The sequence below is a fragment of the Synchiropus splendidus genome, chromosome 4 (assembly GCF_027744825.2).
Source record: "Synchiropus splendidus isolate RoL2022-P1 chromosome 4, RoL_Sspl_1.0, whole genome shotgun sequence".
In the NCBI taxonomy this organism is placed as follows: Eukaryota; Metazoa; Chordata; class Actinopteri; order Syngnathiformes; family Callionymidae; genus Synchiropus; species Synchiropus splendidus.
The window spans coordinates 13,627,534-13,643,560 of NC_071337.1; the positions used below are offsets into that span (position 1 = coordinate 13,627,534).

The 16,027-nt window shown below is 46.7% G+C and overlaps 1 protein-coding gene across 1 annotated transcript; it reads left to right on the forward strand.

Annotated features, from left to right (window-relative positions):
• Nucleotides 1-1,771: 1,771 nt before the first annotated feature.
• Nucleotides 1,772-16,027, forward strand: mylipa (myosin regulatory light chain interacting protein a). The gene is made up of 7 exons (XM_053863373.1): nt 1,772-2,018; nt 3,139-3,329; nt 9,657-9,842; nt 11,578-11,775; nt 11,857-12,021; nt 12,942-13,368; nt 14,779-16,027. Exons 1-7 carry the CDS (start codon nt 1,932-1,934, stop codon nt 14,956-14,958), a joined length of 1,434 nt encoding a protein of 477 aa, XP_053719348.1. The 5' UTR covers nt 1,772-1,931; the 3' UTR covers nt 14,959-16,027.

A 16,027-nucleotide genomic window follows, 5' to 3' on the forward strand; every position in this document is an offset into this window, starting at 1 on the left:
GTGATGGAGGAGGTGAGGATGGACTGGATGATGGCCGTGTAGAACTCCACCAGCAACTTCGTCGGCAGTCGTAGTTTTCGTAGCTGCCTCAGGAAGAACATTCTCTGCTGGGCCTTCAAGATGAGGGACCTGATGGTTGGCTGCCATTTGAGGTCCTCAGTGATGTTGGTTCCCAGGAAGCAGAAGGAGTCTACAATAGGAATAGGTAAACCAGCCAACATGAGAGGTGACAGAGAAACTGTGACTCTCCTGAAGTCTATGACCATCTCCACTGTCTTCTGGGCGTTGAGCTCCAGGTTGTTGTGGCTGCACCAGGACACCAGCCGCTCCACCTCCCTCCGGTAAACCGACTCATCTCCATCTGAGATGAGCCCGATGATGGTGGTGTCATCCGCAAACTTGATCAGCTTCACGGACTGGTGGCTGGAGGTACAGCAGTTAGTGTACAGGGAGAAGAGCCATGGGGAGAGAACAGGAAGTCTGAACAGGAAGTCTGTCATCCATTTACAGAAGGAGTCAGGCACGTCCAGCTGGCGAAGCTTGTCTTCAAGCAGAGCTGAAGTCTACAAACAGGATCCTGGCATAGGTTCCTGGGCAGTCCAGATGCTGCAGAATGAAATGAAGGGCCTGGTTCACTGCATTGTCCACAGATCTGTTGGCTCTGTAGGCAAACTGCAATGAGTCCAGGTGAGAAGCAGTGATAGATTTCAGGTGAGAGAGAACCAGGCGCTCAAAGGACTTCATGACCACAGACGTCAGTGCCACCGGTCTGTAATCATTCAGTCCTGTGATCCTGGCTCTCTTGGAACAGGAATGATAGTGGAGGACTTAAAGCAGGCAGGAACATGACAGGACACCAAGGAAGCATTGAAGGTGTCTGTGAACACTGGAGCCAGCTCAGCATCATGATGCTTCAGGATGGCAGGGGAAACTCTGTCCGCGTTGGAACTATGCACTGATCACAGTAGCTGATCCATGAAGTCACAGTGTCTGTATACTCATCCAGATTATTGGTTGCAGTCCTGAACACCACCCAGTCTGTGGTCTCCATACAAGCCTGTAGCTCCTCTCTGGCTTCACTTGTCCAGATCCTCATGCTCCTCACAACAGGCTTTGCCAGCTTCAGCTTCTGCTTGTATGTGGGAACAAGATGAACCATCAAGTGATCAGAGAGACCCAGTTCAGGGCGGTATGAGAGTTGCGGAGCGATGAGTAACAATGATCCAGCACACTCTGCTCTCTGGTGGGACATTTTACAACGTGCCTGTACCTGGGAAGCTCCTCAGAGTCGCCTTGTTGGAGTCCAGGAAAGTTCGCTCCACATGCAGAATCTGATCTGCGAGCACACTTTGAGCTTCATGTACATCTGTGCTGGGTGGGATATGAATGAACATTTATATATATATATATATATATATATATATATATATATATATATATATATATATATATATATATATATATATATATATATATATATATATATATATATATATATATTTTTTTTTTTTTTTTTTTTTAATTCACAAAATACTCACTATGTATTCTGATTCTGAAAACGGCCACATCACAGAAGTCGCATTGTCGCGGGTGACCATGAACGCACCACCGCCAAGCGAGGGCGCCCTCAACCTCCAAGCTGAAGTCGGAGTACTACGGACATGTGCACGGCTTTTGATTGGTGGACAAACGCGGATATGAAGCCAAACGATATCTGATTGGCCAGCCGGTTTAGCGGGCGGAGCAATCTCCCGCCGTTCATTGATATAGTCTACAGCTGGCGAGGCGAGCTCCGCCACACGGAGTGAAAGGGGAGCGAGAAGGTGACGAGGGCTTTCATGTAGGGGATTCAAGGAGGCACCAGAAGCGTTCGTTGGCTTTTATTTCCGTTTAGGTGTGGCGTACCAAAGATTATTCTGCTCACAGACACGATGCTTTGCCACGTTACGCGCCCGGACTCGGTGGTGATGGAAGTGGAAGTTGATGCGAAGGCGAACGGAGAGGACTGTCTGAATAAGGTGCGTGAGAATATGGACCATCACTCTTATTAGATCAAAAGTTCACCGGAAAATAACTGTCGTACCTGTCGATTCACGCGTTTCTATCGACGACCAGGATCAGTGGTTAAGTTGTTTCTTTTTGGAGGTGCATCGTTCAATGCTGAAATGAATCGGGAGACATTGTTTTCCAATGTCGGAGTTTCTTTTCCAAAGTGCACATTCAGTTGCGCTGAGTTGTCTGCGCGTCTGAGTGGGGATGGATCTCTAAGGTTACTCTAGTTCACTCGCCACTCTCAGGACTCCGCGTCCTGACTTTCAATGATTCCATCGCTTAAGCCCTCGTCTTAGTTGGACTTCACCAGTCTACAAACTGTACTTTCATGAGCCTCCCTCCTGAATTTCCCCTACTGTTTCCCCCCGCTAAAACACACTCAGCAAACTTGCCATGGGCTATGAATGAGTTGAGTCCCACTTTCTGGACGTCCTGCAGACGTTCACCAGCAGTTATATAACATGAAAAAAACCCCTCTCGGCTGCTTGAGGGGGCGTGGGATGGTGGTTTTTGAGGAGCTTCTTTAGCACCGGAGGGTCTCCAGGATTCCTCCCACCACCCTGGAGAGCTTCAGAATACTAATGTGTGGATGGTTTGGGTGATACTCTCTGGCTGTTTAGCACTGATACATCCGTCAGTTGCTTCACTGCTCCTTGCAGACTCTCTCTCTTCACAATGAAGTTGTCTCCTCAAGTCCTCATTGATTCATGTTATTGTAGAGCAGAAATGACTGCTCACTGATCTGATGGTAACTTGGCCTTCATACTGTGTGTCCACAGATGAGTCATCACGTGTCACAAAAAGCACATGGACTCACTTCATTTCCTCTACACAGTTTCTCCATGTATTGTCACTACTGAGACAAGTCGAATTTCCCCACTGAAGGACTGTCAAATCTGATCCTCCACAAACTGTTCTGAGAGTCGACTTGTCACAGAGCACCTATGAACACGTCGACATGTCTGAGTATAGTCATGTAGACGGAAGAAAAAAATCATATGTAAATAGGTGTAAAATTGTTTAGGAACTTGGAAATGTCATAATTGAATTCCATCAATGAACATTGTTTCTCGCTGCTCCCTAAAGGTTTGCAGGAAGTTGGGCATTATAGAAGTGGACTACTTCGGCCTGCAGTTCACCGGGAACAAAGGAGAGAACCTGTGGCTGAATCTGAGGAATCGAATCTGCCAGCAGATGGATAGTGTGGCGCCATGTCGACTGAGGCTGCGGGTCAAATTCTTTGTGGAGCCTCATCTCATTCTGCAGGAACAAACAAGGTACCAAACTCCTTCTTTCCCAAAAAGAAAGTAAAACTAGCCCATTGTCAAACACTCCCTCTTGGACTCGCATGTGACTGGGAGCATAAAAGTAACAAGGCCGCTGTCTGTGAGATCCATCAGCGATCATAATCTACCAGCTTTATTTCTAACCCGGTGGAATGTCCTATAGTAACCTCTTTACCGTGCACTTCCGGGGGTTACTATAGGTCGTTCTGGTGAGGCACCAGGCAGGAAATGTGATCCAGCAGCTTTGTCCCTGCCCCCAGAGACCTTCTGTGTGACAACCAGGACCTCAGTCACTGCCCCTATTCAGCTCCCAAATAGCTTCTCGTGCGTTTTGTGTTTGGTTTGTCTGACAAAAGCCCAGCTGAGGATGGAGATGCTGTTTTGGGAAAAAAAAAATATAGCTGTGAACAGAGAGGCTGAAGCCATAAAAGTTTCTGAAGGTGGTGCAGATCTCGTGGTATGATTTATGTCCTCGATGATGTGAGGCTGGAGGATGTCAAATCCTCACCGGCTACCTTCAGTCGCTTCCTCTTCTCTTGAAACATCCCTGTGACTGTCCTGCTTGCTTTTACCCGGAGTGACCCGCGCTCCCTCGCTGCTGGTCTGAATGGCTTCCCCCACTTTTCGGCCCATATTTGGAAGCCTCTTTGATTGTCCTGGAAAGTGAAAGGTGGCGGGGGAAGATAGCGCGGGGGCCGCTCAGCTGCCTGTGTGCTGACCACTTAGATTAGATGGGGTTATCAACAGATGGCTGGCATCATGCCGGTGGAAGGTGGAGGGGGGTGAGATAAAGACGTGAGAGGGCGTGTGGTGCAGGGGCGACCCGCCAGCTCTGGTTGTTGAGAAATAAAGTTTTCTTTGGTTTGTATTCATGTGTTGAGACAGTTTTAGGGGTTAAAACCATTTTCCGCTGGTGAGTTACATTGGTGTTACGTTTTTGATTTCCTGTTCAAAAAAACTTGCTTGTGAAGTTTTGTTGGACGAGAACTATTTCAGTTTAAACTGACCGTAAATCCTGGAGAACAGGTGCTCCTGGAAAAAGTTCTTTCCCAAGCATCAATTGCTGTGACAATAATCCTGTGATGATTTGTGTCAATATTTTGGCTCGCAGGAGCTTGTCATTTCTCGTGCGCTCAACTTTCACCTACAAAGACTAACTCAGCCGGTGAGCTGACACACCTCATCCTGACATAAACATGCATTCGAATCCTGTTTTGTCTCCGAAATGATCCGAGGATATAAACTTCTGAGACGGAGTCATTGCACAGACATTCTGTTTGGGGAGTATTTTCAGTCAGCCTGAACAAAAACACATGTTGTGCCAGATATTCCAGAGGAGAGCACCACCCCAATATGGCAGCACGTGTTCAGCCTGCAGCCTTTAAAGCCTGTCAGTGGCTTTCCACTCTATTTTCTCACCAAACTAAAAGCTCCTAATGCACTGACGCAGCTTGACTATCCACTTACGTTGACTGCAGAAATGAACCATGCTTTAAAATACTTGACTTTTTGGTGAACAAATGGAGAGTTTTGTGTTTTGTGACAGCCATTTCTTTCCTTCAACTTAAACCTCACTTCCCCTGGAGACAGTTGTGTTTTGACAGCCGTGTGTTTGGAGTCCTCCATAAGGTGCAGACAAAGTGAAAGTGCCACTGTTACTGTGCACTGAGGGTGGGCCTCTCCCACTGACGCCCGTCTTATAGGCTGCATTACATAATCAGTGCTGGCCTGAGCGTGCACACTGCCCTTTATATAATCCGCTGTGTTCTCTGATGCAACGTAAAGCCTCACAGGTCACTCTCTGTTTGTGCCTCCATAAAACTGGACGTGTTTGTGTGAGGCTCCGTTGTGTCCGCGGCAGGGCTGCGTATTTGTTAAAGGCGTTCCAGTTCAATATGCCTCATTGTCACCGCAGATCTTATGCAATTGGTTACACAAATTCACTGTCGCTGCTGCTCAGCTCATCTTATACGCTGGCAGCCCTCGCCACTTTTAACGCGCTTAATCTTTAATCTGATTCCTTTAAAGCCCAAATGACTTTGTTGCTGACTCTGCAAATAGAGCGGGCCAGATTTTACGGTCGTCATTTTAGCCCGATATGGTGGCGCTGAACCCAAACTTTTTTATGTTGAGCACAGCTCTCGACCCGGGGGTCTCGAAACAACCACAACACAACAGATCATTAAGCACAACTTGCTGGGGGGGATGCTTTTGGATTCAAATAAATGAGGGCTGAGCCGTCACTTGCCCTCCTGTTTAGTATTCCGATCAGGGAATCAGGAGAAGGGGCACAGCCGTTTCCCCAGGCTTTTGTTGTTGTTGTTGCTGATAGTTAACCCGTTAGTTTGAGCCAGGATGGGGCCACTTCACAACTTGCAGACAAAACTGTGTTAGCAAGGGTGTGCGCTTCTCTGAAAACAAGGAATCTATAAAGTAATACGTTTGATACTCGCATGTCATATTTGACTTCAGAATGATCCAATGTCAGTTTAATTTTTCTTTCTTTTCTAAAATTTCCATGCCTCAGTACAATCTCATTTAGTCTCCTTTATCTTGAAGGTTTTGGTTATGACATCACGCAGTATAATGTAAATGTAATGCACTTGGAATTGATGCACGGAAAAAAATGTACCCTGCAATAGAAAGTTTGTACCAGACTACTTCATTAAATGTAGCAATACAGGCCCAAAAAAAAAATGGTGGTACACTTGCCTGACATCTTTTCTCATTGACATGTGAATGAAAGCAAAACAAGGTGCAAAGAAGAAGGCAGAAGTGCGATTGGACAAAATGAACTCGTGAGAAAATTCAAAGGATTGACTAAGGGTCAATATCTGGAATAGGTCAGATAAGGAGAGTCAAAATGGCTGCTATCCTCTTCAAGAATCGCAGGTTCTCAGCTCAAAAATGTGCAACTGACGTGAGGTCCTGCCGGCCGGCGCCGAGGGATTCTGCCAGCGTTATCTTCCAGAGCAAATACTGAGCTAAGTAATGTAGCACAGTAGTGGGAACCCAGTGCGGCAAGAGGCTGGGGTCAAGGACACAGGGATTTGTGGCAACTGGACAATGTGTGTGCAAGCGTATATGGTTGCAGTGTTGGATTTCTGACTGACCCAAACAATCTATCCAGTCAAAGGACTTGATAACATGTAGGAACTGAGCCAATATTATATATATAGAATATAGAAGGAAAGTAAAGGGGAAAAGGAGTCATCATCATCTGTGCTGAACTCCAGTGACCTTTGTTTGGCTTCTTTTTCACACTGTTGGTTCAAGCTGTTGCCTCAAGAGGTGCAAATCTTCTGTCCTTTAATCGTGCTTATTAGCCATAACAGAAAACTCACTAAGCACATTAAATAGACAAACAAATCTTGTGCTTTTATCTCAATCGAGCTTTTAGTTCCTCCCCTATGACTTTATTCAATCACACTCTGCTGCCGAGCCTCAGATTTTAATCAGGAAATTGAGCACCCGCTTTCCATTGGGTCCACGCCTTGAAGATGTTCAGAGTTTACTGCAGTTCGTTGACTGATAGTAACCTCTGAGCGAGGCGCTGCGGGCTGTGTAATTTGACTAGTTTACAAGCGGCATTGTTGCGAGCTTGAGGAATGAGTTCAGAAGCTGGACTCATTGGCTGAGCCAGCCTGCCGTCTCCAGGCGGAGGTGTTGGGTTTCACAGAGAGCCTGTGTTTTGTTCTCCTGCGCCGGGCTCGGTGGAGCTCAGAATGAAGCCACTAAACTGATACACAATGGCTTTATTGCTAGGCGGGTGGCATCGGGGAAGTTCGGTCGGGCTCATGTAGTCTGTTGCTCATGGCTACAACTGACCACTGAAGCAGGAAGGGCACAAGTAGGTCAACAAAATCCAGCTGCTACTTCCTGGTTCTGCCATGACAAGCGTTCGTTCTCGTGGGCCGCAATGTAAACGTGCCGAGCAGGTTAAATAAAGAGCGTGTTAAGTCGCATGACTCAGTATTTGGAGAGTAAAATCTTTTTTTTTTCTTTGAAAAATCAACCTTAGAAGTCACATGATATTGAGCCAGTCTTCTCGCCAACATGCCAGGTGAACTGAAGCACTGAACTAATTGATAACTTTCTGTTGAGAAGGAACACTTGTTCTTTAACTTGCGCAACAAAGGTGGGGGTGAATTACATGTTCTTTCAGGGGAAACTCTTGTAGTTTTCACTTCTGAAACAAGTCAATTATTCATTAAAAACCAGGGGGAAAGTTATGTCTTCTTCCAGAGGGAACAGAACTTGATTTATGGAAACCATAATGATGGTAACACGTAACAAAGAGAAGCCTTTTTTTTAGCCAGTAAGCTCTTTGACTCTCTCACTTGTTGGAACAGGAAGAATGTCCCCTCGACTTCTACTGTCAACTGAACTCCAGTTAAATGAGTCCAATATTGTGTATGTAAAACACACCTGTTTACACAACATCCGATAAATGTTCCACTTCTCATAACGTTTTGCGTGTCTGTGTTTAAATGACTAACCCTGTGGTTGACCCATTTCTTGGATCACATCCTCTGTCACAACACGCCGGTAACTCGTGTTGCGACTAAATATCAAACGCCTCGCTCACTAACCGTTATTAACCCCGCGGAAACCTGCACCTGAACAGGAGTAACCTCCGCTGCTTGCCCTGTAGTAACCCTACGTCAGCACCCTGTGAGTTCCAGTCCGGGCAGGTCTATTGTTTGCGTCAGCCAGGTAACAATCCAGCAGTGCTCCATCACATGACGCCTGCTGGGCCTGACACAATAGAGCGTAGTGTTTGTGTGTCTGTGTGTTGGAGGGAATGGGATGTTTAACACCATATCAAAGCGCTGTTTGTTATGCCAGAGGCTAGACTGCTATGGGACTCCGTTGTTTTGGTCTGGATTTATCAGGAGTGGTGTTTGTCTGCCTCATGGCTGCTTTTGTTGCCGAGGATCTTTTGAAGAAACGGCTTAAGCTGCACATGTGCTTGTTCTCTCATCTAGACTTGCCTTCTCCCGGGAGAGTCTGGCTTTCCAGTCCCTCAAGATTAAAGATCACCCACAGCTCTTCCTTTAAGAGCATAACAACTTGGGTTTTCCGACTGCAGTCTGTGCTCCGTATTGCACCGCCGAGCACAGTTCTGTTGGCTTGACCTGATTTGCATGAAAGCACTGCGTTTGCATTTCATTTTGTTTACATTGGCACTCTTATATCTGGGCAGGTTCGGCCATGCCGGTCGTTGTTTCTTAGCAAACCTTCAGTTGTATAGAAAAATATGATACTTAACAAATATACCAGCATCTGCAAATACTAGCAACAAATTACTTTATTTTATATGTTTATTTTTTTCTCACTTCCTGGTGTTGTAGTGACAAGTCTTGTCGAAATGGAGTTGTTCAGACAAGTGTTAAGAAAATAAATATCTTCATTTGACAAGTAAATCAGTTGATGTGAAGTGTGATTTTGTGCATTTGTTCCTCGTGTGTCCTCAGCCCACAAAGCAAACGTTGTGTGAAGGCAGTTTAATGGTCTGCAGAGTCGACATTTGTTATGCTAAATAGGTGGGAGTCTGGGATGGGACCCACATCCTCACATGAGGACTGGTATGTAAAAACCCAACCTATAGATCCAAACGTGAGAAGCTAATCGGCATCTGCTGCGAACAAAGCTTCAGAGGTCAGGACAGGTGATGAGGAGCAGTCTGACGCCTTGGAAAGCTTCTTAAGGTTACTGTGTCAGAGGTCGGCCCCACCGAGGGTCCGGAGGTTACTCTGGTTCAGCCCGAGTCCGTCAGGGTGTGAGCCGTCTTGACATCATCCCTCCCGCTGCTCGCGAAGAGGAAAGAATTCCTCACATCTTCTGGTCAAAACAATGGACAGAGCCAGTGATGCACACTGCTGTTGTTTGACTTGGCTCCTTCAGAACTGGGTCTGTTGTCGCAACGCTCTCGTCCAGTTACTGACCTTTAATTTGAGCACCATCACTGACTCTCAGTGAATCACAGAGCGAGACAGGATGCAAGGCCTTCAATGTCCCATTCTATTCCCGAAAATTGAGGCTTATCGTGGTGGGCCAGTGAGAACTTCTTTCAAGAGTCCAGTTCCTGTTTGACTTTTGCTTTTCAAAAGAGTGGCTGGAGGAAAGTGAGTCACCGAGCAGCCAACATATGGTCTCAGTTGTTGCTGTCTCACACAACTGCATTGCGGCCGACCATCTGTCCACTTGCAGATGTCAGGATTGCTCAGCATTAGCACGAGAACGTCAGCTGTTCAATTAAGCCGACTCAGAGGCCGCCATTGTTTTACCACTCTTTTTATCACTCCTTTCTTCCAGGCATGTGTTCTTCATGCACGTGAAGGAGGACCTCCATAACGGTCACCTAAGGATGGGAGTGGAGCAAGCGGAGGAGCTGAGCGCGCTGTTGGCGCAGGCCGAGTTCGGCGACTACAACCAAAACACCGCGCAGTACTGGTACTCCGAGATGTGCGGAGAGGAACCCACCCCCGACATCATCAACAGGTATGAATGGATGAACCCTGCTGTGTTTGAGGTGAAGAAGGGTCCAGTGAATGGCCTGAAACAACAACAACAACAGCACAGCAGATGAAAGAAATTTGAACCATGACACATGATTCTGAGGGAGGAACCGTGTTGATAGAGAGGAACACCAGAAAAGAAAAGGTTACATTTTGTCCACTTTTTTTCAAAGTGTCTCTGTGTCTCAACAGAGTCGACAGCTTAGCTAGTGATTTGTAGCTGGATGACAAGGGTTTGTGATCCATGTGCTTGTGGGGAAGAACGGGTTTAGCATGCGTCCATGGTATTCCTCTGTTGGTGTTCTTCATTTGGGGTTGGTCCTCCCTGGTCCACTGCTACCGTCTTACAGTGGAGTTTCATTCTTTTATATCAGTGTTTATCTGGCTCACTATGGTCACAAGGCAGATAAGATCCACGAAGCTCTTATCTCACTACAGTTTGAGAAGCTTCATATCAAGAGTTCATTGGTGTTGGAAGAAGCCAAAGATCAATACTGTTGATCGATTCAAGACTTATGTAATCGCGCGACCCACCTGGAGCTGCTTCCTATCAGTGAGAGATAAGACCTGACGTAAAGCAAATACCAGTCAGTGGCTCAACGTCAAGGGTGAGGTAATGAAGTGGACATTTGAAGTATCATTTTTATTTTGGAATGAAGCTTTGTTTTTGAGTGCGGAACTAAGCGGCTGATCAGATAAGACTTGTTATTGCCGAACAGGCTTGTGCGGATGGTTTTGACAGACGCTGCCCCTGCAGCTGAAGATGGGGTCGCCCCACGGGAGCGACTGAATGAAAGAGCTCCCCGACGTGTCGCAGGCCCAGTCGCCGTGGCCAGCGTGCTCAGTGTTTCGGAACTGCCGGTGCCGAGCCCCAGTCGGCCAGCCAATAGGAGGGCTGTGTGAGAGGGAGCGGGGGGGGAGTCGACCATAATAATAAACACAGTTGTTCTGTGTCAATGTTGATTTTGGCCCCGGCTTCGGCAGCTACTTACCTTCTGTTGTTGGTCATTGTGCACTGATCTGTGGATCAAATATCCCGAACAACAGTGTCTGTCTGCATGCGTGCACAATGGACCTGTCTATTGAGACATTTGAAAATACGTGATAACATTGTTGCCTATCATAACAAGCGCAACTGCTGTTTAGGCTGCAGTGTTTTGGGTTCCCAACTCAGATTTCACTGAATCTACTCTGCACATGCCTGGCTGTTTAATAGATACTTCTAAAGGCTGGCTGAAAACATGCTTGCAAGTATACATTTTACAGAGGTTTAAAGTGGAAAGAACTGATAGCTGGGTTTAGGGTACTTGAGAGTCTGACCAAAAATGTGTTTTCAAATGAACAGACTGGTTCTGTTAAGTCATTGGTGTCTGACAAGTTAGCGCTCAATAACACACATTTGTTCAGATGATCATGAGACAAAAGTGTAGATCTTACTGGTTCCACTAAAAATCCTGCCGTACAACTGACTCCTTCTTAGCATGTCTACACCTATTTCTAAGAACCATCCCTCTGAAAAGTGTCAATATTTTTGTGAAAGCAGAATTGATATCCGTCTCCTTGAGGGCGTGTTCACTGTTGACAGCTGAAACACGTTCCTGTGTTTTTTCTCTTCATCATCACCAGGAGTGACGGCTGCCCAGCAGGCATTTGCTCCGCTCTATGATTTTTGACTTCCAGTGGAAGCGTTGGATTTAAGTGGGATATTTGTTTTGCAGTATTGTTTCCAGACACAAGGCTCTGGAGGGCGTCAACCAGGCGTCAGTGGAGTACCAGGCCTTGCAGCTGGTGTCCTCCCTGGAGCATTATGGGGTGGAGTGGCACTGGGCTCGTGACGCTCACGGCCAGCGGCTGGCTATTGGAGTGGGACCAGATGGCATCGCTGTTTGTCAGGAAGATTTCACCTTAGTCAACAGGTAAAGAGTCTCCAGGTGCTAAAGTGCATGTCACCCGTCGCTGTTGCTGAAGTCTTTCCTTTGATCCGTGTTTCTCTGCAGCATCAGCTATCCAGTCATCCACATCGCCACGCAGTCGGGGAAGAGTGTGTACCTGACAGTAACCAAGGACACAAACGACAGTCTCGTGCTTCTGTTCAAGCTCATCAGCACCCGGGCAGCCAGCGGGCTGTACCGAGCCATCACAGAGACGCATGCCTTCTACAGGTGAGAGCCACACGTGCCACGTCCACAGCACGTCCCCGTGTTTCTATGATAGTTCACGTGCTATATTGGGTTTTTTCCTGATGTTTTTGTCACCTAGCCTTTCGGAGTTGGACGGCTCTGCTCACAACACACAATGTAGTAGCAGTTTTCTTTAGTAAACGATTTGTTTCTGCAGTGTTGGTACCCCAGCGCCTTTCATCTGCCCCTGCTGTTTTTGTCCTTTGATGGTGTTCAGTCTACCAATATCTTCAAAGCATATTTCACTGAGTTGGTTCTGCAGACGGCTTAAGTTCTTTTTATTTTTTTTGTGCGCCTGCTATGGGATGTGTTGTGTGGAACTGTATCGTAAAAGGCATATGTTCATCCCAGAGCGAGTTCATTGATCCGCCCTGCGTTGGACCACTCTGCTTTATTGACCATCAAAGCTCCAGCAAGCTAGCGGTCATCAAAGTGTCGTCCAGGGCCATAAACACACACACTAAGTAGGGCATCAACTCATTTAGAGGTGTCCTTGACCGCTACTGTTGTTCATAGATGTGGAGCAAACTCTTCTTTTTAGAGGGATATCTGCTGACTCAGCTGTTTGTTTTCCCCAATAGTGAAAGACAGCCATCCGGCTTTGGCAGATCTCTGTGTTCCTGCGAGCAGAGCAGGAATGTGTTTGCGACATTCTCAGCATATAAGCTCGACATGCCTGAGTCTGTGGATTTAGCACGACTGACATCTGGCTGTTTAATTCAGTCACCTGTAGCATTGGTCAAAGGCTGATCTGTCAGATAAACAATGATGTCATCTGATTTAATGTCAACGTTTACCTGCTTAGTCATGTAACAGCCTTGTTTTCTGTTGCGTCATTGTTTAACACGAGCAACAATAGTCCTGGTGGGCTGAAACTCAGCATGGTGGTTTGGTGTGCGCAGGTGTGACACGGTGACAGACGCGGTGATGATGCAGTACAGTCGAGACTTCAAGGGCCACCTGGCTTCTCTCTTCCTCAACGAGAACATCAACCTGGGCAAGAAGTACGTCTTTGACATCCGGCGCACCTCCAAAGAAGTGTACGACCAGGCGCGGCGCGCGCTCTACAACGCCGGCGTGGGCGACCTCATGTCCCGCTCCGGCAGCAGCAGCAACCGCTCGTCTCCGTCGCGCTCGCCCAGTCGAGATAACCAGCAGGACGACGCCATGGACTGCGGGAGTTGCCAGCAGAGCCGGGCGCTGCAGGAGAAGCTGCAGAAGCTGAGGGAGGCGCTGTTGTGCATGTTGTGCTGCGAAGAGGAGATCGACGCGGCCTTCTGCCCCTGTGGTCACATGGTGTGCTGCCAGGGCTGCGCCAACCAGCTACAGGTGAGACTTCAGGGGACGGCAGATGAGTTCTGATCCAAACGCTTGACAGCTGAGGAAAAGCGCTGAGAGGTTGTGTATCATGTAGGACTGCGACTAACGGTTATTTTCAGACACCATACATTATAAAACAAGTATATTAAAATAATGACACATAATCCAGAACATGTATTTACCCTGTGAAGCATGAAGCATGAAACAGTTGACAGAGAGCTCCAGTTCTTTAAAACGGAGGTCTTCATTGGTCCTTGAGAAGAATTTAAAATCATCACTGTACACATATGTATCCCATATGAAAGCTCTGAACAACATCCACATCAAAAGGTCTTATTGGAATAATAATCTAAAACAATGTGTTCAGTGTAGCTCCCTAGTTCAGTTCTGGTTATTATTCGGAGGAGGGAGACACTACATCTAGAACTTACAACAAGTTAGCGCCGTGCTAACCGACATGCTAGCTGTTAGCTGGAGGGCGTGTGGCGTCACAGACCAAACACAGAACACTCTTTCATCATTCTACCGTGGTGTGGAAGGGTTTTGCTCCTCCTTAAGACCCTTAATCTTCGCAAACAAAACAAAGCCACACATCTTAATGATTCCAGAGAATGTGGTATTTTCTCACTGTTTCTGACTAACAACCAGTTCTCAATGTCCATTCTGGGGCCCGTGGGTGTTTACAGCAACACGACGCATCGATGCACAGATTTTGACGACACATTTTTTTGTCGACGTTATCGATGAGGTCAACTAATCGTTGCAGCCCTAGCATCATGAGTGCGACATGTCCTCTCTGTGAAGGCATGATGCGTCTCCCTAGACGCCAGTTTCCACTCACTTCTCATCGATGCTCCAAGAGCCTTTCTTACACTCTGCTGACCCCATTGTTAATCAGCTAAATACTGACGCTCTTTGTAGAAGCAGATGGTGTTTCTTATGAAGGGATTATAGCTGGCAGGCAAGTCGCTCTTCCATCAGCTCCACCAAGAAACGTGACCAAGCTGATCAAGGTGCATGAGACGAGCAGGAGCTGCCACATCAGACGCTGGTGTGTTGATCAGTCTGGTCCAAATGTCTGGCGAGTAAAAGACAGGAGTCTGCAGGAGAGAGCAGTGTGTTCTCTGAGTTGTGAAAAATGGCTGTGTAGAAGAAGCTTGTCTTGGTTAGCAGAGATGGTTGGGAGCTACATGGCGCTAAGGTGGTCATAATGTTTTGAATCACTGTAATTTGGACTGAGATGGACTGTAAATGAATGTGACGTCAACGTAGACTAGCGTTGTAAAGTCCCTCCGCTGCCGCTAGTGGTAGTTTACTGTAGTCGTGAGGAAAAAGAGCCGCTTCAATGACTCCCCTCAAAACACCTCTGACTGTCATGTATCGTGCTGCCGCATCATCCGCCGTCTCCTCTGTCCTCAGCTGTGTCCCGTGTGTCGCTCGGAGGTGGAGCACGTGCAGCACGTCTTCCTGCCCACCTGCACCAGTCTGCTCAACCTGAGCGTGACTGACAACCTGCACCAGCGCAGCAGCTTCCCCGCCTCCATCCACAGAGAGCTGGCGTCCCCCACGGACTACGACCACAAGCTCTACCACACATGAGGAGGCGCTGGGCTTCACAGCTACACCAGCGGGATGACCTCATCCAAATGGCTTCTTCCAGATGACACCAAATCACTCCTCTAATCTGCATGACTTTTCACTCTTCTTTTAACCACTTTTATCACCAGTGACTTGAATCAGTTGACCTGATCCAAAATAGATTGTTTTTTTTAAGTTTGTTTTCGTTTTGCTCTTCTTGAGCTTTTGTGTTTTAGACCGATAAGTACTGTTGCTTCTAGCTCAGTCTTGTTTTTAAGCGTTTAAACCTCTTGGATTTTTGAGCTTTTGGAGTTGACTTTTATCTCTTCCTGTGTGTTTGTGTTGATTTGTCTGGTTCCAATGCTCTGTATGCCAATGAGGAGAGGTGTAGAGGCTAGTTTCGGGTCCAATTCCTGGCGCTCCCAGTCCGACAGAACTGTATCTCGCTGACACTCCCTCTGACTTCTCAGTCTCTAAACGGGTTTTGATGATTAACTGCCGCTTTGTTCAAAACGAGCCTGGTTTCAAACTCCTGCGGCACCTTTTTTGTTTTGTTTTCTGTTTCATCTCTTGGCCAAAATACCCTGCAAGCTCATGGTAGCTTCTGGATGATGAACACAAACGGGGCTAAACACCTGAAAGCCGGGGGTCACTCGTGTCTTTAAGGGTACTAGGAGATCTATTTGTGCAATATTTGCCTGCATCTTGAAAAGCTTTTCATTTTCAGCGTTTATTTAATTTCAAGTATTTAAAAGAAAGCCACTGTCACTTTACCAAGGAACTTTAACCGCAGGTCTGTAGAGGGTTCGGCCTTAATGTAGCAGCAGCAACTGTTTGTGAATATTTCCACATTGTTTTCTGGTTAAAACAAAAGGAAAACATTTCTTTAGTTGCTTGACTCGATTGAACTCAGTCTTTGTAAGGAGAGAAGTTTGAATTCTTTTTTTATATATATATATATATCGTACAAGTCGCAGTTTGTTTCTGTTTTCTGAAGCAAAAGCCACTATGCTATTTGAGAACACATAGACCTGAACTCTCTGCTTTTGAAGAAAGTATTAATAAAGTTGTTTCCAAATAAAGTGATAGG

Excerpts from the sequence above, each read along its gene's own strand:
- mylipa (XM_053863373.1), top strand. The coding sequence starts at position 1,932 with ATGCTTTGCCACGTTACGCGCCCGGACTCGGTGGTGATGGAAGTGGAA. Across the intron at positions 2,019-3,138 it reads GAGAGGACTGTCTGAATAAG|GTTTGCAGGAAGTTGGGCAT; the intron begins GTGCGTGAGAAT and ends TGCTCCCTAAAG. Across the intron at positions 9,843-11,577 it reads ACCCCCGACATCATCAACAG|TATTGTTTCCAGACACAAGG; the intron begins GTATGAATGGAT and ends TTTGTTTTGCAG.